The 23,408-nt window shown below is 43.3% G+C and overlaps 3 protein-coding genes across 4 annotated transcripts in view; 2 read left to right on the top strand and 1 right to left on the bottom strand.

Moving 5' to 3' along the window:
• Positions 1-8,203, bottom strand: LOC110530704 (SURP and G-patch domain-containing protein 1). Its single transcript, XM_021613951.2, has 14 exons — positions 7,968-8,203; positions 7,142-7,313; positions 6,902-7,011; positions 6,469-6,735; positions 6,139-6,262; positions 5,919-6,022; positions 5,283-5,406; positions 4,733-5,100; positions 2,971-3,077; positions 2,531-2,708; positions 1,756-1,862; positions 1,481-1,626; positions 1,167-1,296; positions 1-1,078 (listed from the first exon to the last, which is right to left on the bottom strand). The coding sequence occupies exons 1-14, from the start codon at positions 7,984-7,986 to the stop codon at positions 1,052-1,054; spliced, it is 1,983 nt and encodes a 660-aa protein (XP_021469626.1). The 5' UTR covers positions 7,987-8,203; the 3' UTR covers positions 1-1,051.
• Positions 7,413-12,487, top strand: LOC110530705 (E3 ubiquitin-protein ligase RNF126). Of its 2 annotated transcripts, none has more exons than XM_021613952.2 (10): positions 7,413-7,430; positions 8,141-8,226; positions 9,477-9,535; positions 9,722-9,782; positions 9,901-10,139; positions 10,401-10,469; positions 10,576-10,645; positions 10,747-10,840; positions 11,238-11,353; positions 11,475-12,487. In XM_021613952.2, exons 2-10 carry the CDS (start codon positions 8,152-8,154, stop codon positions 11,625-11,627), a joined length of 936 nt encoding a protein of 311 aa, XP_021469627.1. In that variant the 5' UTR covers positions 7,413-7,430; positions 8,141-8,151; the 3' UTR covers positions 11,628-12,487. The 2 variants fall into 2 exon arrangements, with proteins under 2 accessions (XP_021469627.1, XP_036842261.1); XM_036986366.1 differs by lacking the exon at positions 7,413-7,430 and adding an exon at positions 7,531-7,610.
• A 4,433-nt stretch (positions 12,488-16,920) lies between these two features.
• The window catches only part of LOC110530999 (potassium/sodium hyperpolarization-activated cyclic nucleotide-gated channel 2-like), a 98,233-nt gene continuing 91,745 nt past the window's right edge, over positions 16,921-23,408 (top strand). Inside the window, exon 1 of the mRNA XM_036986365.1 lies at positions 16,921-18,146. Coding sequence (XP_036842260.1) covers positions 16,978-18,146 — 1,169 coding nt within the window. The 5' untranslated portion in view covers positions 16,921-16,977. The remainder of the gene's footprint in view (positions 18,147-23,408) is intronic.

The raw sequence follows: 23,408 nt of genomic DNA, 5'->3' as shown, positions 1-23,408 counted from the left end.
TTTTGTTCAGTGTATATATTTTTATTGTTTGCAGTGAAGCATTTTACACCATTTGTTGCATTTACGATGTACAACAACCATAGCAAAACCATGTACTGAAATAACTCATTTCAAAGCCATTCATTACCTTCAAACTGATTTAAAAAAATCTTCATTAGAATTGTTTGTGTAGTTGTGTAAAATACTTGAGTAAAAATTATTTAAAGTACTACATAAGTATCTGTACTATATATATGTATATATATATATATTTCTGACAACTTCTACTACATTCTTAAATAAAATAATGTACTTTTTACTCCATACAGTCTCCATGACACCCAAAAGTACTCATTACATTTTGAATGCTTAGCAAGCAGGACAGGAACATTGTGAAATTCACACTTACCAAGAGAACATCCCTGGTCTTCCCTTCTGCCTCTGATCTGATGGACTCACTAAACAGACATGCATCGTTTGTAAATTATGTCTTGAGTGTTGGAGTGTGCCCCTGGCTACTTGTAAAAAAAAAAACCAAAACAATTACATTACTTTAGCAATTACATGTACTTAAGTATATTTAAAACCAAATATTTTTAGACTTTTACACTTGTAGTATTTTACTGGGTGAATTTCACTTCAGTCCTTTTCTATGAAGGTATCTTTACTTTTACTCAAGTATGACAATCGGGTACTTATTCCACCACTATTTATGTATGTGTGTGTGTGTAGGTTGTTCTGTGTTATGAGTCGTGACTGTGAAATCAGATCATGATAGCGAGCCATCACAACGCTACCCTAGCTGTCCGATTGATCAAATAGGAAACTTTCATTCTGCAGTTCAGTAAGAACATCAACTGACTCTTAGAAAACTTTAGATCAGACAAATCCATCCTTAATCTCCAGCCTAAACAGTTTATCACCAACCATACAATTCCACACAATCTAGAGGAGATTACTTGAACTGAGTGTCCTACAGTTTGTTTCCACAACAAAGAGATATCAATACGCCACTGTTGGTTGTTTAAAAAATGAAAAGTCGACGAAGTCAGCCAAGCTTCGGACCTCTTCTTCAGTAGTATGGCCTCCTCGGGTTGTTCTGAGAAGAGAGACAGGCGTATTACTCCAAACTCTTGCTGATGCAAGGTCATCTAAACAGAACAGCTTACATGTTATGTAGTAGTTACCAGTGGGTTAGGCCTGAAGCGGTAGGCCAGCATCATCCTCTTTCTGAAAGCATCATACTCATCGTCCTGTCCTGAGAGCACAGAGGGCCGGTCCACGCCAAACCCTGCCCCGTCAACAGCCGTGGTTCCCCTGGAACAAACACACCACATCAGCTGGCTAGGTGTATGTCTGTGTGTGTGTGTGTGTGTGTGTGTAAGCTGTGTAGAAGACCTTGTATCAGACAATAGTGTGTGTACTCATGTGAAGTGTTTGTGTCCATGTCCGAGTACAAATGTGTATACTATGTGTCTGTGAGTATTGGACAGCCCCCAACCTGTGGACCGGAGTCTTGATGCCCTGTCCGCCAGAGCCAAGCCCATCGCCCTCCTTCCAGCCCATCTTCATGAGCATCTGGAAACCAAGGTTCTCCACCGTCAGCTTAAACTCCTTATACTCCGAGTAGTCTGGGTTACGGCCCTCCTGCAGAACACAAGGCAAGAACATGAGAATAGAATATGTGTTTCACAGGCAATTCCTTTTGGGCAGAGGCTAGACAACAAAGGGGTCAAGGACCAAGTGGTGAAGAGAACAGATGGGGAGTGGACCGACCTTGAGTGCCTTGAAGGTCTCCATAAACTTCTCCAGCTCCTCCGGAGGTAGGAAGTCACCAATGAAGTGCTTCCCCTTTCCCATGTCAGTCAGCGACTCCGCCCACTCTGGAGGAAGACACAAGCAGCCATTTACATAAACACCAAATCACTTCAGGGCCGTGGCCAGCAGGACACAATGTATTGGAACTTTCAGATTAAACGTGGCCCAGGTTATTATGACAGAGTTCATCTCAGAGAAGATTAATGAATTATAGTAGTAACAAACTGATCTTTTGAATAATGAAATCTCACATTCAAATGGACGTGAAGTTGAAAAATGTTGACAATTCCCTTCATATTCATCATCTCCAGCACCACCCCAACATTAACATTTCTATGTTTTGTAGCAAAACAGATAGAGGAATATAAGTGTTTCCAATGTCATCATTGGTGTGCATCGTGTCATTTTAACCAAGTATGAGGAGGCATTGCCTACTAATTGGTTGATGTCATTGTAAACACTTATCTTTTTAACTACAGAACATTAAAATGCACAATGTTGGGGTGGTGCTGGAGATGATGAATATGAAGGTGGATTTTATTTTTTTAAATCCCTTGGAGCCCTTTCACTTGAACAGAAGCAAATCGTTCCACATTGCAGCTGACTTGAAAGGCGAGTTGAGACCGACTGATCTACAAATCACCTTGCATCATAAATAACTACTCAATATGATTTGTAGATCAGTCAGTCAGTCATAATTTACCCATGATACATCACACTTCATGAATCTTACCACGTGTTTTCTCCATCTCCATGTGCCGGAGGCGGTGCTCCCAGGTGCCAGCCTGCTGGTCCACCTCCTCGTCACTGTCGTACTCGTGGGAGTGGTCCTGCACCGCCTTCTCCCACATCACCTGCATCTCCGCCATCGCACGCTTATGCTTCATGATCATGTCAAACATCTCCTGCATCTGCGGTGGGAACACAGACACACCACACACACGCATGTGCAGGCCGGACACACACCTCAGGCAAGGTTTCAGGGACAGATTGCAAGGTGGCTGAGAACAAACGCAACCGAGCCCATCTGATTTTGTTAAAGGTTTGAAGTATGCTATGTACCCCCATACCAAACCAAGGATTAACACCGCCCAGTCCCCGACAATTCAAACTGGGAAAGTACAATGTGCTGCCATAGTCTATTGTGCTGTCTGTCTGTCGGTCATGTAGTACCTCCTGTTGCTCTTTGAGCTGTTTCTTCTGGTCATCTGAGAGCTCAGTCACTCCCACCAGGCCCATAGGCTTTCCCTTCTTGTAGCCCAGATCCCTCAGTTCATTAACTGAAACACACACACCACAAACACAGGACATACCTTACAAACACTGTTTTTAGTCTTATACTATAACGTCTGTCTCTGTGTGTGTTATACAAGAGAGGCTGAACATACACTGAATGGACAACAACAAAAAAAAATCAGGAACTACTGCTCTTTTTATGAGAGACTGACCAGGTGAAAGCTATGATTCCTTATTGATGTCACTTGTTCAATCCACTTCAATCAGTGTAGACGAAGGGGAGAAGACAGGTTAAAGACGAAGGGGAGAAGACAGGTTAAAGACGAAGGGGAGAAGACAGGTTAAAGACGAAGGGGAGGAGACAGGTTAAAGACGAAGGGGAGAAGACAGGTTAAAGACGAAGGGGAGAAGACAGGTTAAAGACGAAGGGGAGAAGACAGGTTAAAGACGAAGGGGAGGAGACAGGTTAAAGACGAAGGGGAGAAGACAGGTTAAAGACGAAGGGGAGAAGACAGGTTAAAGACGAAGGGGAGAAGACAGGTTAAAGACGAAGGGGAGAAGACAGGTTAAAGACGAAGGGGAGGAGACAGGTTAAAGACGAAGGGGAGAAGACAGGTTAAAGACGAAGGGGAGTAGACAGGTTAAAGACGAAGGGGAGAAGACAGGTTAAAGACGAAGGGGAGGAGACAGGTTAAAGACGAAGGGGAGAAGACAGGTTAAAGACGAAGGGGAGAAGACAGGTTAAAGACGAAGGGGAGAAGACAGGTTAAAGACGAAGGGGAGGAGACAGGTTAAAGACGAAGGGGAGGAGACAGGTTAAAGACGAAGGGGAGGAGACAGGTTAAAGACGAAGGGGAGAAGACAGGTTAAAGACGAAGGGGAGAAGACAGGTTAAAGACGAAGGGGAGAAGACAGGTTAAAGACGAAGGGGAGGAGACAGGTTAAAGACGAAGGGGAGGAGACAGGTTAAAGATGAAGGGGAGAAGACAGGTTAAAGACGAAGGGGAGAAGACAGGTTAAAGACGAAGGGGAGAAGACAGGTTAAAGACGAAGGGGAGAAGACAGGTTAAAGACGAAGGGGAGAAGACAGGTTAAAGACGAAGGGGAGGAGACAGGTTAAAGACGAAGAGGAGGAGACAGGTTTGAGATGAAGGGGAGGAGACAAGTTAAAGATGAAGGGGAGGAGACAGGTTAAAGATGAAGGGGAAAAGTCAGGTTAAAGATGAAGGGGAGAAGACAGGTTAAAGATGAAGGGGAGAAGACAGGTTAAAGATGAAGGGGAGAAGTCAGGTTAAATTAGGATTTTTAAGATTTGAGACATGGGTTGTGTATGTGTGCCATTCAGAGGGTGAATGGGCAAGACAAAATATTTCAGTGCCTTTGAACAGGGTATGGTAGTAGGTGCCAGGCACACTGGTTTCAGGGTGTCAATAACTGCAAGGCTGCTGGGTTTTTCATGTGCGACAGTTTCCCGTTTGTATCAAGAATGGTCCACAACCCAAAGGACATCCAGCCAACTGACACAACTGTGGGAAGCATTGGAGTCAACATGGGTCAGCATCCCAGTGGAACGCTTGACACCTTGTAGAGTCCATGCCCCAACAAATTGAGGCTGTTCTGTGGGCAAAGGGAGGTGTAACTCAATATTTGGATTGTGTTCCTAATGTTTTGTACACTCCGTGTATGTGTGTTTGATTACCAGAGAGACACGGGCTGGGCTCTGGCTCCTCCTCCTTGGGGATGATGATGGGTTGCAGTGACAGATCCACCTTGTCGTCCTCCGACCCCCAGCGGCTCTTCCTCTTCCTCTTCACCACGGGCGGACCTGACACTTCCTGTTTTATCCCCAGACCCGGCTCCAGCTTTACTTGACCCACCAGGTAGGGGTAGTGAGGGGGCGGAGGAGGGGGAGGATAGGTCAGGGGAGGGGCGGCCGGTCTCTTGAGCTCCACCCCAGGCTCCTGCTTAATCATTGGAGGGGGGCTCTGGGCATTTTTGGCCTGGCGGTACTCCTCCACCTTCTCCTTGTAGAAACGGTGGGCGGGGCTTTGGAGGTCATATAGAAAACTGAGAAAAGGAAGAAGAAATATGCTGTCTTTTGTGGTACTTTATCCAATTTACATGTTAGCATTACTTACTTTATTTTATTCAAAGCTTATGACAAATCAATGTATTTTTAAGCAACAATAAAATACAATTGGATGAATACATTAAACGCTCTCGTTACAATATCTGAGACTGTCACTAACCTGAAGGTGGGGTTTTCCTGGTTGTGCTGGGCGGCGATGGCTTCCACCTCGGGGCCACCATCGGCCACAAACATGGCCAGCTTCTCAGCCACCCTCTGTGTCTCCTCGTCCACTGGGGGGGAGACTTTAAGCAGCCTATCAGTACTGGGGCTCAACTCACACTACTACCGTACCGTACTCAACTGGCCCTCAAACACCTGCCTACAGCCAGTAGGGGATAAGAAGAGGGAGGAAGGAGGAGGAGGAGCAGGGGGACACGGTGGTGATTGGGGAAGTGGATTGTATGGATTTGATAATGGAATACAGACCTAATCTTAAAATTGGTGAACAAATAACACCATGAAACGTTGGGTAATCATAATGTGTCGTGAATGACTTGTATCATGGTTAAAGTATTCAGTAAATCATTGTGTATCTTCGATCCTCATCGTTTTTGTTTTAATGGTTACTTTCAACATCAACTAATACTCTCCAAGGAGGGCAATTATATTTATCTCACATATGACTCATTCACATGTATAAATATAGATTACTGATTAAAAGAACACCATCAGTCTTTGAGAGAGTGAGGAACTGTGTGTGGTAGAGAGAGAGAGACAGATAGAGTGAGAGAGAAATTTATATAGGTAATCTTACCATGAGAACGTGATGGTGTCTCATGTTTTGAGTGATCCTTTCGGAGTTCAGCAACTCTCTTTCGGTAATAAAGATAATCCCGGCTGTTATTATCATACAAGAATCTGTAAGGTGGAGGTAAAAGATCTTTATATCAGGACTAAAAGAGGCACCATTACATACACTATATACTAGCTATAGATTTAACATGCTGTTAGTAGCTACATCCATACAGACTTACGAGAAAACAGGGTTGTCCTTGTAGTCCTCTTTGGCCTTCCTCTCTAGCTCAGGCCCTCCCTCAGCCACAAAGGCCGCCATCTTGTCCAGAATAAGTCGTGTGTCTCGGTCTTCTGGGGGAAAGACTTTAAGAGGACTATGAGTACATTACCTTTACTGTACTGTAGAAGGCTATGAGAATTCAGGCAAAGCATTAGTCTCAGGAAGCAGCTACTCTGCAACTGAAATACACAGTCAATGACATGGGTGAAACGACAACATGTAGAATAGGACAGAATCTGACTTGGCTCCTGGCAGTTCTTTGATATTTAAAAACACAGATCATGATTACCTTTGATTTCTAGGAAGCTTGAGTCATCAACTTCCTCATCATCATCATCATCATCATCATCTTCATCTGGGGAGCTGAATATGCTAGGTCTTTGGGGACGAAGTGGGTTCTTCTTGGACTGGGAGTAGTTCTTAAACTGGTTCAGCATGCTGCTGATCCCTAGACCGGGGCGCTTGCCGATGAGAATGCTCTTCATCTGGGGCTGAGACACTCCTGACGACGGACTGGGGGTGGATGAGGACGGGGCTTTGGTGTCACTACTGGAGCCTGTAGAGGGTACACAACTGGGTTAATCTCACATTCATTGTTTAATGAATCGAGAAGAAAAAAGTAATTAATAAATTATTATTGTGTTATTACCATTTTATTTAATCATTTCTGTACCATTAAAATAAAGTTCTATTGAAACCAATTAAAGAGCTCGCTATCTCACCAGAGTCAGAGCTGGGTTTGTCCTTCTGAAGCTTCATAAACTGCTGCAAGAAGCTTCCATCGTTCACATACTTGTTGTTGTTCGAAGAGTGTCCCTGTAAACTGTGTAAACTGTGGGGATAAGAAGTCAAAATCAATGGCTACAGTCAAGTGGGCCAGAATCAAGTACTTCCAGCAGGGATTGAGCAGAGTTTTGATGAGAGGTATTTGTAGTGTTTCAGAAGACTAGGATATACTGTACCTTGGTGGCAGTGGCTTGTTGGGAGTCTGAAGGCTCTTTTTCTTGGCCTGCTCTGCCATCTTAGCCTCGATCTCCCGCTTCTTCTGGGCGATCAGCTCCTCCTGACGGAGAATGTTCACACTCATCCTGTTCTTCTGGGCTGGCCGGAACTTGTTGTTCCAGCCTCCTCTCCCTGCAGTGGCAATAAAACAAACAGTGGAAGAGTTGGGTGCAGTTGTTATTGGTGTCCTACTACCAATAATGTTAGTCACAAGAGGTGATCTCGTTTGTAATTGCTCTAGCTATCTTCGTGAGTATTTTAGTAAAAGTCGTATGTGACTAGCTATCTATATATTATGAAGAGTGAACTACCCTGAATGATAGGAATGTGTAGACATGTCAGGGACTATATCTTGCTGCATTGAGGATGTCTCCATTCCCTTTGATTATCTTTGTTGCCACAGACTTGAGAAGCAGCCAGCAGGCCAGGGTTGGTAAAACATGTTTTTCTAAAACTGGCTAGTTAGCTCGCTGCAAGGTGGCATCAAGACGTTAGCAATAAATAGCTAAAATACAAAACTACAACTAATTATGTAATGAATTTGACATTATGTGGTTTATTCTGATTGTGGTTACCGATTTTTTTGATGAATTTTGATGTATCAACAACTACAAATCCTGTTGATGGGCGGTGGTAACTAACGTTAGCTAGCTAAGTAGCTAACGCGTTAGTTATGTAGTTAACTAGCGCAAATAACCACATTTCATGAGGCAAGAGTTTATTGTTAAGCATTTTAAAATAGTTACTATATTAAGGTATGCCATTTAAATTATTTCGAGCGTTTACCTGTATTTCCGGACTCCATAGTTGCAGCTAACCAGATCTGTATTCCCTGATACGAGCTATCTGTTGCTAAGCTAGGTAGCGCTTCGCTAGTTTCCGCTTCCTGTTCGTCTCGCAAATCGATTAATTTTGTTGTTTGTCGCTACCCGTACACGTTCCCTCTCGGTTGCTGGTAGAGAATCCGAAGATGGCTGAAGCTCCCCCACGGCCCTGCCGGTTTTTCTGTCACCGATGTTCAGCAGAGATCAACCCTCGTCTCCCGGTAAGCATTCCAGAGAGGTTTTTGTTGTTCACGAAATGAAACCATGGCCAGCTAAGTGGGGTTTGTATTATTTTATCCACGATTTCCTCTGGCTGAAGCATGACAGCTAGCTAACGTTAGCTTGTAGCTAGTGGAACGTTCACGTTGCCATTCATTTGACAGCTATAGTTTCGTTTGCATTCTAGCCAGCTACCAAAATAGCTTGTAGTTTGCCTGTTAGGATGTTTCGAGATCATGCCTCTGTGACTTGTTGGATTAGCTAAGGAGTTACCCATGTTTTACAGTGACAGCGTGTCTGTCTCTTTTTGTGATATGAGACCTGTTCATGATAATGACAGCTTGCCGGCCCATAGCACCTCCAAAGGTAGATAGCTATCTAACTTTTAAAGCGGAAATCAGCAGTTGAAACAATAACAAAGCGACTCTCCACCACTGTTTCATGTCTGGAGAAATGTAGCCACTCTCAAATTCAAAGCTATAGATGCAAGAAATTACCATCCATGATATCAAAATAATAGTTTAACCATGCCTTTAGGATAAATAGTATTTTTTTTTACATTTACTTTGTTTACAAACAGTGGATTAAATAAGATTATATTTTGGGCTCTGATGGGGTAGGACAGTTGAACTAAGCTCATAATGAGTTATGAGTTATAAGTTATATTCTTCAAGAATCAATGGGTACATATAATTCATTTATACATCCACAAATGGATGTAGCAACTGCTGATTACCCCTTTAAGCTATGATCTCACAAAGTGTGACTTTCAAAAAACACAATCATTAGGCTATGTACACCACCAACTCATTTCCATAGCTGCAACAACCTGTTTTAACATGCCTGTTGTTGTATGGTCATTCATAGGAAGCTTCTTGAATTGTACAGTGCAGTAGCTTTCAGATATCTACCTGCATGGAGAGTCTTTGCAAAGAGCTAATGGTACTCAACGATCTCTCAATAGCAATGGATTGAATGGATCATCAGCTATTGTTAAAATGATCAACTCTGGGAATGGAGCTACAGCGGGTCAAAGTGTGAGGTCAATAGCTAACTTGTTTGATTTTGAATTCAAGCCACAACTGGTTGAAGCTATCTAACAATCTTAATTCCCAGGTACATACATAGCCTACATAGGCAAGGTTGTTGTTTTGTTTTGCTTCAGAACAAATGAAAACATTCAAGTTTATGAGACTGACAGATGACAATTATGATTATGTTATAAATTAGATGTATTTCTGCTTTCCTGCAGGAGTACACATGTCCGCGGTGTGAATCTGGCTTCATTGAAGAGCTATCAGTGGAGAGAAGGTAGCCTACAGTATCATCTGCCTGTCTATCAGAGTTTAAAGTACTTTCAGCAGCACTTCTCCTTTGACAATGCTATATGTGTCTGGGAAACAGGCTGTCGGTGTTTAGGCTCATTTCTATCACATTGGTTCATAGTTGAAGATAAGATAAGAACCTGCCATTTTTTTGTGTTTTATTTATTTCCAGCACTGAAAATGGGTCCACATCCACTGCCTCCACCAGCGATCAGAACCGTCCGACTTTTGAGGTTAGTGACACAGAACTCCTTTGTTCCTCAACTCAACAGTTGGTCCTCATGAACTCATGCACCTTGGTTGGACTGCAAGTTAGTGACAGTATATGTTTCACTCTTTGTCCTTCCTAAGAGTATGGACCACCAGCACATGTTTACATTTCCGCCCGGATACGGCCAGTTTGCTCTGGGGATTTTTGATGAGAATTTTGACCTCCGAGCGGGGCTGCCAGCAGAAGACAACCGCGAGACGGAGAACCGACGGGAACGGGAGATGGCGTCACGGCAACGGTACAGCGCTCGGCAACCACAGGGACGACACATGCCACGGCGACCGGGACAGAGACACGAAGGAGTGCCCACATTAGAGGGGTAAGGAACACTTTCCAGCTTGCTTGCCCAATGAAACATTGTTTGCCCTGTAGGAAAGAGATGAAAAAGGAATTATGAAAGGAATTCATACACTACTTGTGTAGTGACATGACTCAGTTTTCTTCAGGAATAATTCAGGAAGTCAAATCAAATGTTATTTGTCACATGCGCCGATTACAACAGGTAATCAATCGGTAAAGGTAACAGACCTTACAGTGAAATGCTTAAGTGACTGAGATATTTCTCATTGTCCCTCTGCAGAATCATCCAGCAGCTAGTGAATGGAATCATAGCACCCACAGCCATGCCGAACATTGCAATGGGACCATGGTATGTGCACAGTGTTATTATATAATTACCAGGAAAATAGATGTTGTGTCTGTAAACGTACTAGTTACTGTGTGTTTCTAGTCATTTCTTGGAATTCTCTTGATAGGGGCATGCTACACTCAAATCCAATGGACTACGCTTGGGGTGCCAATGGACTTGATTCTATCATTACCCAGGTATACCCAAATCCTCTAACACTTCACAAGGGATTCAATTACAAATTCTGGTGACACATTTGCACTATCTAATGAAACAACTTTACCTTTCTCCTCTGTAGTTATTAAATCAGTTTGAGAACACTGGTCCTCCTCCTGCTGACAGAGAGAGGATAAAGAACCTGCCCAGCATCCAGATCACAGAGGAACATGTGGGTGAGTCAACAACAACAACTTTTCACAGTCCCTCCAGGATTCTGGGATCATATTTTTTTTGGGGTGCAAAAGCAACAATTCCCTGCATATTATGCAAGGGCTTGCAAATTTAACCAATCACTGCACTATTTCCACATAAAAAAGTCAAATAATCGCATATTATCGCATTACAGAAAGAGGGCTCGCAATTTCAACCAATCACTGCACATCTACTGTATAATATGCTTCAATCAAGCCACACGTCAACAAACTTTTCCCCATGTCAGCGCATTGTCACAACAAATTGGACAAAATCATTGCATTTTGCCATGCAAAATGTCAGAATTGCCACAGCAAAATCAAGTGGAATTTTGGAGGGACTGATCACTCAACCACAAAATATTGTATTTTATTGCAGGTTCCAGTTTAGAATGTTCTGTGTGCAAGGAAGACTACAGTGTAGGGGAGACTGTGAGGCAACTTCCGTGCAATCACCTGTTTCACAATGACTGCATAGTACCATGGCTGGAACAGGTATGTGCGTTTTCACCTTCGTTTAATTCCTTTTAAATGCAGTGGTTTGCATGTTAATGTGTTCTCATTGTCTAAGCTATAAGCTGAACCTCGTTTCTGTGACAATCTCTCCCTCCCTCAGCACGACACATGTCCAGTGTGCAGAAAGAGCCTCAGTGGACAGAACACAGCCACGGACCCCCCGGGACTTTCAGGAATGAACTTCTCCCCTTCCTCCTCTTCCTCATCCTCTTCCAGCTCCCCCAGTAACGAGAACGCTGCCAACAACTCCTAGATCTCCATCACCATCATACCTCGATCACACCACCTGCACACAAACAACACCTCACCCCCACCCCAGGCAGACTTTCACCCCCACTCTACCACTGGCTCAGGGGAGTCTGGAGGGCCGCCCCTCTCAGTGCTCTCTTTAAGGCCCACTGGGAGAAGCTGCTGGGGAGATGACTCTACTCTGGAGGTGAAACGATAAACACAATATGGACTATGAGATGTTATTTTTAGTTTATTTTAGCCCCTTTCTATTGTGAACTTTGAACACACGATCATTCCTTCCCATGTGTGAGGACTGGAGTGGATGCCGTCACCAGTATTGTTGCGATGCTTCTGTAAAAGGAGAGAGTGAAGATGAAACTGGAGAAGGATCCGAACAGGTTGTGGTGTATAATAGTATCCACGTTTGAACCGCAGTGGACTGCGACTTGACTGAGACATTGTCATGTCTTTTTGCCATAAGATGGGGACACACATTTTATATTTAAAAGAGAAAGTGTTAAGTTTTTTTTTTTTTTTTTTTACTCAACTGTGGTGGTACAGACTTCCATGCCGAAGGAGAGAGATATGTGTACATAGAGGTATTCATATTTAAGAACATTAACAAGCAGGTCAGTCACTGTACAGCCAACTGAAGAATACAGAGAGAACTAAGAGAGAACTGAGTGTATGCATCTGATTTTAGAATTATTTATTTGCACTTTTCTGTTGCACTACATTCTGTTTGGTTTCAGGATTGGGAATTTGGGGAAACTACAACTGAACAAAAATGTTATTGCATCTCTGAACTTTTCCTCATTCATTTTAATGCTCATATTGTGATTCTCACATTAAAGTCTCAATTTATCAGCATTTTTCAAAAAATTTGGTATTCTCTAATTTCTTGCTACTATCAAAAGTGGCAAACATTCTCACTCAGTTTCCTCGAATGTCCCATACAATGAATTTCAGTTCAATACATTTTTATATACCTATTCTATTGTAAGTTAATCATTTGTTAGGGTCAAATAATAATACAACACCAAACCTGGACTATACTGCAGTTTTGATGATAGCGCTATACTATGACAGTAAGTAAGTAGAACATGGATTCATTCTGGACAATTCTAGAACGTTCTGCTGTGTGAATTTTTTTTTTGAATGGTGAAATATGAGGAATTATCTGGAATTATCTGCCTTGTTCTAATACTTTAGAATTGCACCCTTCCTTCCTTCCCTTGTACAACAATCTCACTAATTATTCCCGATGGGAGAGGTGAAGTGCTACAGTAGCACCAGTATAGTCATGTCAGCTCAGTAGTTAGTTACTTCAAGGAAGGTAGGTAGGAACTAGGAACGGTGGAATTCTGAAGTATTTAAACCGGGCGCTGAACAATAAGCAGGGGCTGAAAACCATTATGTCAAACTATTATATACTATCGGCTAAGTGGTGCCATGCTGATTAGTAATCACCTAATAACCCAATCAACACAGTTTAATTATGAGCACAGCATAGGAGCCAATCATAGCTCTGCTCCCTCTGGAGCCCTGTCCTGAAGGAGGAAATGGAGAGAGAATTCTGTCTCAGTCTCTGGAGGCAGACGGCCGTGGTACACTTCTCACTGTCTCAGGCAGCAGGCTCTGGACATAGATGGCCGTGGTACACTTCTCACTGTCTCAAGCAGCAGGCTCTGGAGACAGACGACCGTGGTACACTTCTCACTGTCTCAGGCAGCAGGCTCTGGAGACAGACGACCGTGGTACACTTCTCACTGTCTCAGGCAGCAGGCTCTGGAGACAGACGGCCGTGGTACACTTCTCACTGTCTCAGGCAGCAGGCTCTGGAGACAGACGGCCGTGGTACACTTCTCACTGTCTCAGGCAGCAGGCTCTGGAGACAGACGGCCGTGGTACACTTCTCACTGTCTCAGGCAGCAGTCTCTGGAGACAGACGGCCGTGGTACACTTCTCACTGTCTCAGGCAGCAGGCTCTGGAGACAGATGGCCGTGGTACACTTCTCACTCTCTCAGGCAGCAGGCTTTGGAGACAGACGGCCGTGGTACACTTCTCACTCTCTCAGGCAGCAGGCTCTGGAGACAGACGGCCGTGGTACACTTCTCACTGTCTCAGGCAGCAGGCTCTGGAGACAGATGGCCGTGGTACACTTCTCACTGTCTCAGGCAGCAGGCTTTGGAGACAGACGGCCGTGGTACACTTCTCACTCTCTCAGGCAGCAGGCTTTGGAGACAGACGGCCGTGGTACACTTCTCACTGTCTCAGGCAGCAGGCTCTGGAGACAGATGGCCGTTGTACACTTCTCACCCTGCTATGCACACTCCATTTCACTACTCATATTTTATCGCCTTTTCAAATATGGTACCTGATGTTGTTCTATTAATTCTTTATGTGCATCGTAGGAAGATGGAGGGTGTGTTCTGTGTAGTCCAGCCTAACTATTCCCCTAACCCCTACGCCTAGGGTTAGGGGAATGGATCATTGGAACATTGAAGGGTCCAATGTCACTGAAGGGATCATTAGAACATTTCAATGTGTTTCATCCCAAGCAATGTGCCGATAGTTAAGGTTCAAGCATGTTTTAGTCTGTGTGGCCCCTACCCAAGTCATGTACAGTCAGGTCCAAAAGTATTGGCATGCTTGATAAAGATCGGCAAAAAAACTATATAAAATAAATAATACAAATAATGAGCTACAAAACATGGGGAAATTATATTATTTTATACTAATACAATTGTTCAGAGAAAAATATTTTGTTTAACAAGTAATAGTTTTTTGGGGGATAAACGGCATTGGCACTTGGATTTGGTCAGATGACATGAAATGTATGTTCTACTCTGTTCTAGTCTATGTGGGGCCCTCACCCAAGTCATGTCCTTATCAGTCCTGCTGGTGAGACTCATCAGTGTCACTGGACCTTCTCTCTCGACTGCTGCAGCCCTATCAGCCTAAACACATTAGGACCCATTTAGAGCTGCCTTGTCTTTGTGTGTGTGTGTGTGTGTGTGTGTGTGTGTGTGTGTGTGTGTGGGAGAGAAAATAAGAGAGGGGAGAAAGGGGTGGGGGAGAGAACCAAAACAGAGAAAGAGACAACCTGGCTTTGTTGATTAGCTTTCTGAGAACAACAGGCGGTTACTGTGTATCTTTCACTAAACCTTCTGTGCATGACTGAAATGCTTATTGTTACCCTATAAATATGTTATAGCCATTCCACATACACCTGGGATGTCATTGTGGTAAAAGGGTAGCTGAGGTTTTAGCATAAGGTTGACAACCACAGATTTAGGACCAGATTACGCTAACCCCAATTTTAACCTAAACCATTAGAGGGTTGAACGAATAACTGACCCTGTGTAAGTGGTTATAGCTGCAACTTCAAATTCTCATACAGCAATGATGAATGTTGACACTGCCAGTATACGCTGCTCTCAGGTTAGTTCCACCAGACCACCCAACAGCAGCATCTGTTCAACCAGCCTGTCTCTCTGGGGTTCCTCGTAGCTCGTTGGACCTCGTCCAAGATCAATTAGCCTTTTTTATATTTTGGAACTGGAACTCTGCCTTTTATGCAAATGAACCCAGAGCATCATTCTTCTAATGTGTCATCATACCAGGAAGTGGAATTGAGGCAGGCAGCCTCTGCAGAGCGAGAGACACACTCCATCTGCCAGCTCAGACTGGACCCGGCATCTCACTGTGAAAAGGTAAGAGACCTGCGGCAAGGAGACTCAGAACAGTCACGACAACCCCATTGACCCCTGGGAAACGTAGTTTAACATTGCTGCATGGATGTTTAAGACAAGTTCAGTGATTGCAGACAACCTCTGAATGTCATTGACACAGACTGTGCAATCAGCGTCAGTGATTCTGAAGGCTGTGTGTGTGTGTGTGCGTGTGTGTGTGTGTGCGTGCGTGCGTGTGTGTGTGTGTGTGTGTGTGCGTGCGTGCGTGCGTGTGTGTGTGCGTGTGCGTGCGTGTGCGTGCGTGTGTGTGTGTCCTCATGTAGGTCTCACTGGTTCAGTGGACAAGGTAAAATATCAGATCATTTATACAGTTTGGCCTGGATTATCATGTGTATGACGTAGATATGGTTGAAATAGGACTTGGCAATAAAAAAATACTAGGCACGTTTTTCCTAACCAAATGCATCCTTGTCCTATATCAGATCCAACAGTGTGTCTGGGACTTTGGGTCCTTTGTCAGGGCTGTTCGTATGTATCCTACTGCTGGTCTGATTTGATTCAATTGATTCAATTTCAGTATGCTCACCGGTTGCAAATGCTTGGGTACACTTAGTGATGGATTAAACATTGTTTCTGTCCTGTAAAGGGGTCCTGAAATAAGCATGTGGTTACAAAAAGTTACATGTACCTGTTGATGGAGGTAACAGCAGACTAAAACCGGAGATAGAATGGAACCCTACCAGCAAGAATCATTTGGTGCTTACCTGCACACATTACTGTATCTGTTGTCTAATATTTTAATCTAACTTTTGGGTGACAACAATTCCAAAACATAATTTGATCCTTATTACAGTCCCATTTGAATTCTTGGAATGTTTGGTGTAAATTGAAAGCTCTATCTTTGAGGAGAATCTTTGATGAAAATCCAAACAGTTCGATTCAAGGACATGATGCTTATAAAAGGTCCATTTCGATAGTTGTGGCCTCCTCCCTTCATATCTTCATTGTCATCCCCTGATATGGAAAAATGCCACAGGGGAGAGTATGGTGGATGCCTATTGGAAAGTTACTGTTGCTGTGGAAGTTTACCTGCTCAGCTATTTCACATCAGTGCAGATGATGAGGTAAAGGAAACAGACTATTGCTTTGAGATCTCATTCTCTGTATTCCACCTGTATGGACAGTAGAGGGCGCTATACACGCCTGTTTGACATCTTGTCATTGAAAACACCCTCTAAAAAATGACATCATTGCTTCATTACTTTCATGCCGTTTTAATTGAGCGTTTGAAAGCTGTATGAGTCATTGACCCTACCTGATTTCACATGAATTTAGATGATATCTTGTTGAATATTTTGGGAGTTGGATTGATTAGAATGTAATTTAAAGTTAATTTAATAAGGCAATAGGTTTACATTAGCCTATTATTTGCTGAATGGGACTTAATCACAGAGCAACTGCCACTAAACGTGTTATTAGATGTGATAAAATATAAACAATGGGGAAGTGAAGCTTACATGATCTCTGAAAGTGAGTACAGATACCTACTCTTGTAGTTTGCAAAGAAGTCACGTCCACCCCCTCCTCTCTCTCCTTTCTCTCTCTCCACTCTCTCTCTCCCCCACTCCTCTGTCCTGATCGGTTTTCACTAAAGATAATTGGAGGCAACATTTGATATGGACAAGAATGAGGTTTCACCAGGCTCATCTGCTGCGACCATGAAAAAGAAGGCGGCAGGCGGTAGCGGATGTAGCCACATCAGCGCGCCCAAAGCTGCCACGTCCAATTGTACGAGAAGCAAAAGCAGCAATTGTGTTGAGTCTGCCCCCGCTGCAGCTGCCAGCCAGAGCGCCCCGAATGTGAAGCAGCCCGGCGTGGCCAGTAACGCTGTCATAGACGGTGCGGAAGACGGTGAGGACGAGTCCAAGTTTCAGTATCCGCGGCTGCGCCGGACCGGGGGGAGCGGCAGTGGCGGTGGTGGTGGAGGCGGTAGTATCAGGATGAAGAACTTTACGCCAGGAGGGGGAGCCGCGGCCACGGCTACCAGAAAGAACTCCACCAACAACGAGCCCATCCTACTGCAAACAGAGGGTGCGCCTGCTGCTACTAAGCCCACTGTAGCATCCAAAGCGACTGATACTACAACCTGTCCGGGAGATGCTGCCGGGCGCTGCGAGACCAACAGAGCGGCAGGGGCGGAGGCGTCTGGAGCAGCGGTCGCAGTAGAGGTTTTAAACGCGACAGCAGGTGATGCTTGTAACAACAGCACCGCTCCAATTTCAAGAATGAAATGCAACAAAAACGGAGAATGCAGGAGGGACTCCGGCACCGGGAGCCTGCGCTCGATCATCTCCAACAAGACTGCCGGGGCGGGGAGGGCCGAGGACGCGTCCCTTAGGCGTGGTGCCTGTAACTCAGCCAGGGCCAGCATGGATGGCTCCGCGACAGGCTCCATGACGCAGGGCCAGGGGGAAGGTAGCGCAAACCCCAGCGTCACCCCTGTTTCCACCGGCGTCCCCGAGAAAAAGGACTCCAGGGTGTCCTTCTCCAACGCGCCAAGCAGGAAAGCCTCCTCATCGCTGCACGGATCGACCCAGACCCAGACGACCCAGCAGCCTAGAAACTCTGTCACCTTCCAGAAGCCGGAGGATGGACCCCAGATCCAGGCCGAGGATGCCGATGCTGACGGAAGCACCTTCATGCAACGACAATTCAGTGCCATGCTGCAGCCTGGAGTTAACAAATTCTCCTTACGCATGTATGGGAGTCAAAAGGCGGTGGAGAGGGAGCAAGAGCGGGTTAAATCAGCGGGCAATTGGATTATCCACCCCTACAGTGATTTCAGGTAAAAAATGATGCTATGTATGTATGTGCATGTTGACAATGTCTCATCAACAAGTTATACTGAGAATCCAGGAGCCCAGCAGTAGAATGCTATTGTCATTGTACTTTGTGTAACACATCCATTGTCATTAGTTATTATAAAATATACATTTACCCCTTTTGTTCCATAAGTTCTGGCTGGTATTTTAGCCAATACATGTATATCACATTTTAATGAATGAAGCCCATCTATGCAGTGATTTTCATTAAACAAGGGGCCATTGACAAAGCAGGTTTTTTAGAAATGCTTTTTAGAGGATTTCAAAGACAACCTGTGCGCAAAGCTCTCTGCATAGGCTTTATGAATAACGATGATATCGTGCCCTTTCAAGGTTGTAAACACTAGGTAGTCTGTTGAATATCCTGGATACCAAACCAAGCCTCGCGTTTGTTTCAATCCGTGAACAAATTCGCATCGATCGCATTCAGAACAATAGGCGAATCTTGGCCCACAATCATTCAATTCCGTAAATTACTAGGCTATTTACCGTGGGGCTAGATTAAAAATGATTTGTTTTTGTTTCGAGTCGAGGTTAGCGTAGTAGCCTATGGCTGTCGGCCAGATCCTTGGCTGATAGGACTGCCGGGGTGTGTGATGCACTCAGTATTGAATGTCACCTTGAGCCAAGCGTGCTAAAACCTCAAGCATGCTCATTCGAGACATATCCTCCTCTATTACTCTATGACTCCCCGGATCAGGCATTTTAATGAGGGGTTTGCTTTGCCCGTTCATCACGGTTTTATCAGCGATAAGGCTACTTGACTTCTCTCGCCTTTTGTCACAATATGGGGTTCTCTCGCGTTTGAGTGGGTCATGGTTATTATGAAATGCTTTATTTTCGAGAATTGGGCCCTGTCTCTGAGTGATATGCCATTGTTTACATGGTCGTGAAATTGCATCTTTGCGTCACTGGATTTCTTGATAGACACATGGGCGCTACCTTCCCTCTTTCAGCACCACTCGTCACAAGTGGACAGCTCCCGCCTAACCGAAAGTGGAGCCGGCAGAATGATCAACTCTGTAGCTAGCTTACTTTCGATTCACAAATCACACCTCGTGCTGTTTTTCGACTCCGCTCATCTTAACGAATGGAATCAAATAATGTTGACTCAGTACAAGACATACAATACTAGGGCCTAGGAGACCTGGGCGCAAAGTAACAATTTCAGTATTTTGCTTCTTTATGAAATTGTTATTTGAGTTTGTTTATACAAACAACGTACATGTATCTCAGATACCATTACACACTGTAACCTGACTACGTTTCTAGGACATACCAGACGTTTATAATTCAACCCGAAAGTGGTGGAAGGTAACATTTTACAATTAACCCCGTAGGCGGTAGTCTTCAATGGTAAACATTTGGGGTAATTTAAACATGTTCGGATGTTAAATTGATATTTGGATATAAATACACAAAATTGCCACTTTTTTTCATAATTTCATCTAGTCATATTGACTAAAAACGGAGTAGCCATGTTTTAGAGCGATTCTCTTAGCTGTACTGGCAAACTTTATGTAAATAAGTGCTATTTTATATCATCATTTAAATGTCTCTACATACCATATAAAATACCATTGCATTTTAGGTAATAGGTTAATTGTAACAAATGTTACAATGTACCCCCATTACAAATCTGAGTCTAACCCGAGTATTGTGACAAAATACAACAATAATTATTGTCATCAACTATACCAATCAAAATATCTATTCTATCTGATAAAAAATGATATGATTAGATACATGTTTCACAGGTCAATAATCAAAAAAGGGAGGTGACAAGAATATTTAGAATTTGTCCTGTCAATATATATATTTTGAATGTATGGATTTAAGCAACATTTCCTAGGCATGTTTATACACTAACCAATTATACGCACATTAAATAACACTTTTCTAAGGGGCTTCTAAGGAGTTATTTAGTTGTTACTTTGTGCCCGTGTTGCTTTGTGCCATGGTCTCCCCTATCCAATAACTCTTGAGTGTACACACACAAAGGACACCTGCTCTTTCCATAACATAGACTGACCAGGTGAATCCAGGTGAAAGTTATAGGATCCCTTATTGATGTGACTTGTTAAGTCCATTTAAATCAGTGTAGATGAAGGGAAGGAGACAGGTTAAAAAATGATTTTTAAGACATGAGACAATTAGGACATGGGTTGTGTCCGTGTGACATTCAGAGGGTGGATGGGAAAGACAAAACATTTAAGAGCTTTTAAACAGGGTATGGTAGTAGGTGCCAGGTGCACCGGTTTGTGTCAAGAGCTGCAATGCTCAACAGTTTCCCATGTATTTCAAGAATGGTCCACCACCCATAGGACATCCAGCCAGCTTGACACAACTGTGGGAAGCATTGGAGTCAACATGGGCCAGCATCCCTGTGGAACTCTTTCAACACCATGTAGAGTCCATGCCCCAACGAATTGATGCTGTTCTGAGGGCAAAAGCAGGTGCGGGTGGGGGGATACAACTCAATATTAGAAAGGTGTTCCTAATATTTGGTAAACTCAGTGCATGTAATTTGAGCATATAGTTTTCAGGAGAGTTATGCAACACAAGAAATACAAGTCTCATAGGAGTTGGCATGCCATAGTTCTCACAAATAACATGACTAACAGGGTTTATTCACACCTTGTTGCTTCAGTCGCAGTGTAATGACTCAGCGTTGCACCTGCAGTGAGCCCTCTCTGACTGTGTGGATCTGAACACTCACTAGCCTACCTCTCCCCTCTGCCTCTACCTCTCCCTCCCCTCTGCCCCTACCTCTCCCTCCCCTTTGCCTCTACCTCTCCCTCTCCTCTGCCTCTGCCTCTACCTCTCCCCTCTACCTCTCCCCTCTACCTCTACCATTACTCTCTACCTCTACCTCTCCCCTCTACCTCTACCTCTCCCATCTGCCTCTACCTATACCATTACTCTCTACCTCTCTTCTCTACCTCTACCTCTCCCCTCTGCCTCTACCTCTCCCTTCTACCTCTACCTCTCCCCTCTACCTCTACCTCTGACTGTCATCAGCAGCACCCAACCGTTGAACCTGCTCTTTACACCTCAGCTAAATGGATTGTATGTACTGCCAGTTGAGAAATCATTTGACTAAACTAAATCAAAAGAAGAAGAAAATGTACAATGAAACAAAGATACATTCTATAAAGAATGATAGTAAAAAGCTTTGGAGGACCTTAAATACCATTTTGAGAAAAAATAAGATGGTTCAATTCACACAATTTTTTATTCTCTAAAGTGAGTGTGGAAGAGGTGAACAACGATTGTTGTCTATCAACAATGACAAGCCACCTGCGTCTGACAACTTGGAAGGGAAAATGTCTCAGGATGATAGCGGACTACAGTGCTTTCAGAAAGAATTCACATCCCTTGACTTTTCCCACATTTCGTTGTGTTACAGCCTCCATTTAAAATGGATTACATTGAGATTTATGGTCACTGACCTACAAACAATACCCTGTAATGTCAAAGTGGAATGATGGTTTTTTACATTTTTTGCAAATGAATTAAACGTGGAAAGCTGAAATGTCTTGAGTCAGTAAGTATTCAACCCCTTTGTTATGGCAAGCCTAAATACGTTCAGGAGTAAAAATGTACTTAACAAGTCGTATAATAAGTTGCAATAATGTGTGCAATAATAGTGTTTAACATGATTTTTTGTAAGTAAGTATTTCACTGTAAGGTCTACTACACCTGTTGTATTCAGCGCAAGTGACAAATAAAATGTGATTTGATTTGATCTCTCTATCCTCAGTCAAGCTACCCCATCTCTGTATCCTCAGTCGAGCAGTGCATTTAAAACTCTAAGACCAGGAAGGTTTTTCAATGCCTCGCAAAGAAGGGCACCTATTGGTAGATGGGTAAAAAAAAGCAGACATTGAATATCTCTTTGAGCATGGTGAAGTTATTAATTAACCTTTGGATGGTGCATCCATACACCCAGTCACTACAAAGATACATGTGTCCTTCCTAACTCAGTTGCCGGAGAGGATGGAAACCGCTCAGGGATTTCACCATGAGGCCAATGGTGACTTTAAAACAGTTACAGAGTTTAATAGCTGTGGATCAACAACATTGTAGTTACTCCACAATACTAACCTAATTGACAGAGTGAAAAGAAGGAAGCTTGTACAGAATAAACGTATTATAAAAACATGCATCCTGTTTGCAACAAGGAACTAAAGTAATACAGCAAAGAATATGGCGAATCAATTAACTTTTTGTCCTGAATACAAAGTGTTATGTTTGGTGTAAATCCAATACAACACATTACTGAGTACCACTCTCCATATTTTCAAGCTTAATGGTGGCTGTATCACGTTATGGATATGCTTTTATTCATTAAGGACTGGGGAGTTTTCGAGGATAAAAAATAAATGGAATGGAGCTATGCACAGGCAAAATCCTAGAGGAAAACTTAGTTCAATCTGCTTTCCACTAGACGCTGGGAGATGAATTCGCCTTCCAGTAGGAAATTACCTTAAAACAAGGCCAAATATACACTGGAGTTGAGTACAGAGAAGACAGTAAAAGTACCCGAGTGTCCGAGTTACAGTTTTGATTTAAATCTGCTTGAAAATCTATGTCAAAACTTGAAAATGGTTGTCTAGCAATGATAAACAACAAATTTGACAGAGCTTGAAGAATTTTGTGAAGAATAATGGGCAAATATTGTACAATCCAAGTGTGCAAATCTCTCAGAGATTTACCCAGAAAGATTCACAGCTGTAATCTCTGCCGAAGGTGATTCTAACATGTACAGTTGAAGTCGGAAGTTTACATACACTTAGGTTGGAGTCATTAAAACTAGTTTTTCAACCACTACACAAATTTCTTGTTAACAAACTATAGTTTTGGCAAGTCGGTTAGGACATCTACTTTGTGCATGACACAAGTAATTTTTCCAACAATTGTTTACAGACAGATTATTTCACTTATAATTCACTGTATCACAATTCCAGTTGGTCAGAAGTTTACACACACTAAGTTGACTGTGCCTTTAAACAGCTTGGGAAATTCCAGAAAATGATGTCATGGCTATAGAAGCTTCTGATAGGCTAAGTGACATCATTTGAGTCAATTGGAGGTGTACCTGTGGATGTATTTCAAGGCCTACCTTCAAACTCAGTGCCTCTTTGTTTGACATCATGGGAAATTCAAAATAATTCAGCCAAGACCTAAAAAAAAAATGTTTAGACCTCCACAAGTCTGGTTCA

The sequence above is a fragment of the Oncorhynchus mykiss genome, chromosome 8 (genome assembly GCF_013265735.2).
Source record: "Oncorhynchus mykiss isolate Arlee chromosome 8, USDA_OmykA_1.1, whole genome shotgun sequence".
NCBI lineage: Eukaryota > Metazoa > Chordata > Actinopteri > Salmoniformes > Salmonidae > Oncorhynchus > Oncorhynchus mykiss.
Note: the sequence above shows the minus strand (reverse complement) of the source record. Positions and strands in the feature narration are given on the sequence as shown.

Bases quoted from the DNA above. Each gene is read 5' to 3' on its own strand.
- LOC110530704 (XM_021613951.2), bottom strand. The intron at 5,407-5,918 runs GTAAGATTACCT...GGCTGCTTAAAG, and splicing joins GACACCATCACGTTCTCATG to TCTCCCCCCCAGTGGACGAG. The intron at 1,627-1,755 runs GTCGGTCCACTC...TGTGTTCTGCAG, and splicing joins AGACCTTCAAGGCACTCAAG to GAGGGCCGTAACCCAGACTA.
- LOC110530705 (XM_021613952.2), top strand. From the start codon at position 8,152: ATGGCTGAAGCTCCCCCACGGCCCTGCCGGTTTTTCTGTCACCGATGT. The intron at 9,536-9,721 runs GTAGCCTACAGT...ATTTATTTCCAG, and splicing joins GAGCTATCAGTGGAGAGAAG to CACTGAAAATGGGTCCACAT. The intron at 10,470-10,575 runs GTATGTGCACAG...TTCTCTTGATAG, and splicing joins AACATTGCAATGGGACCATG to GGGCATGCTACACTCAAATC.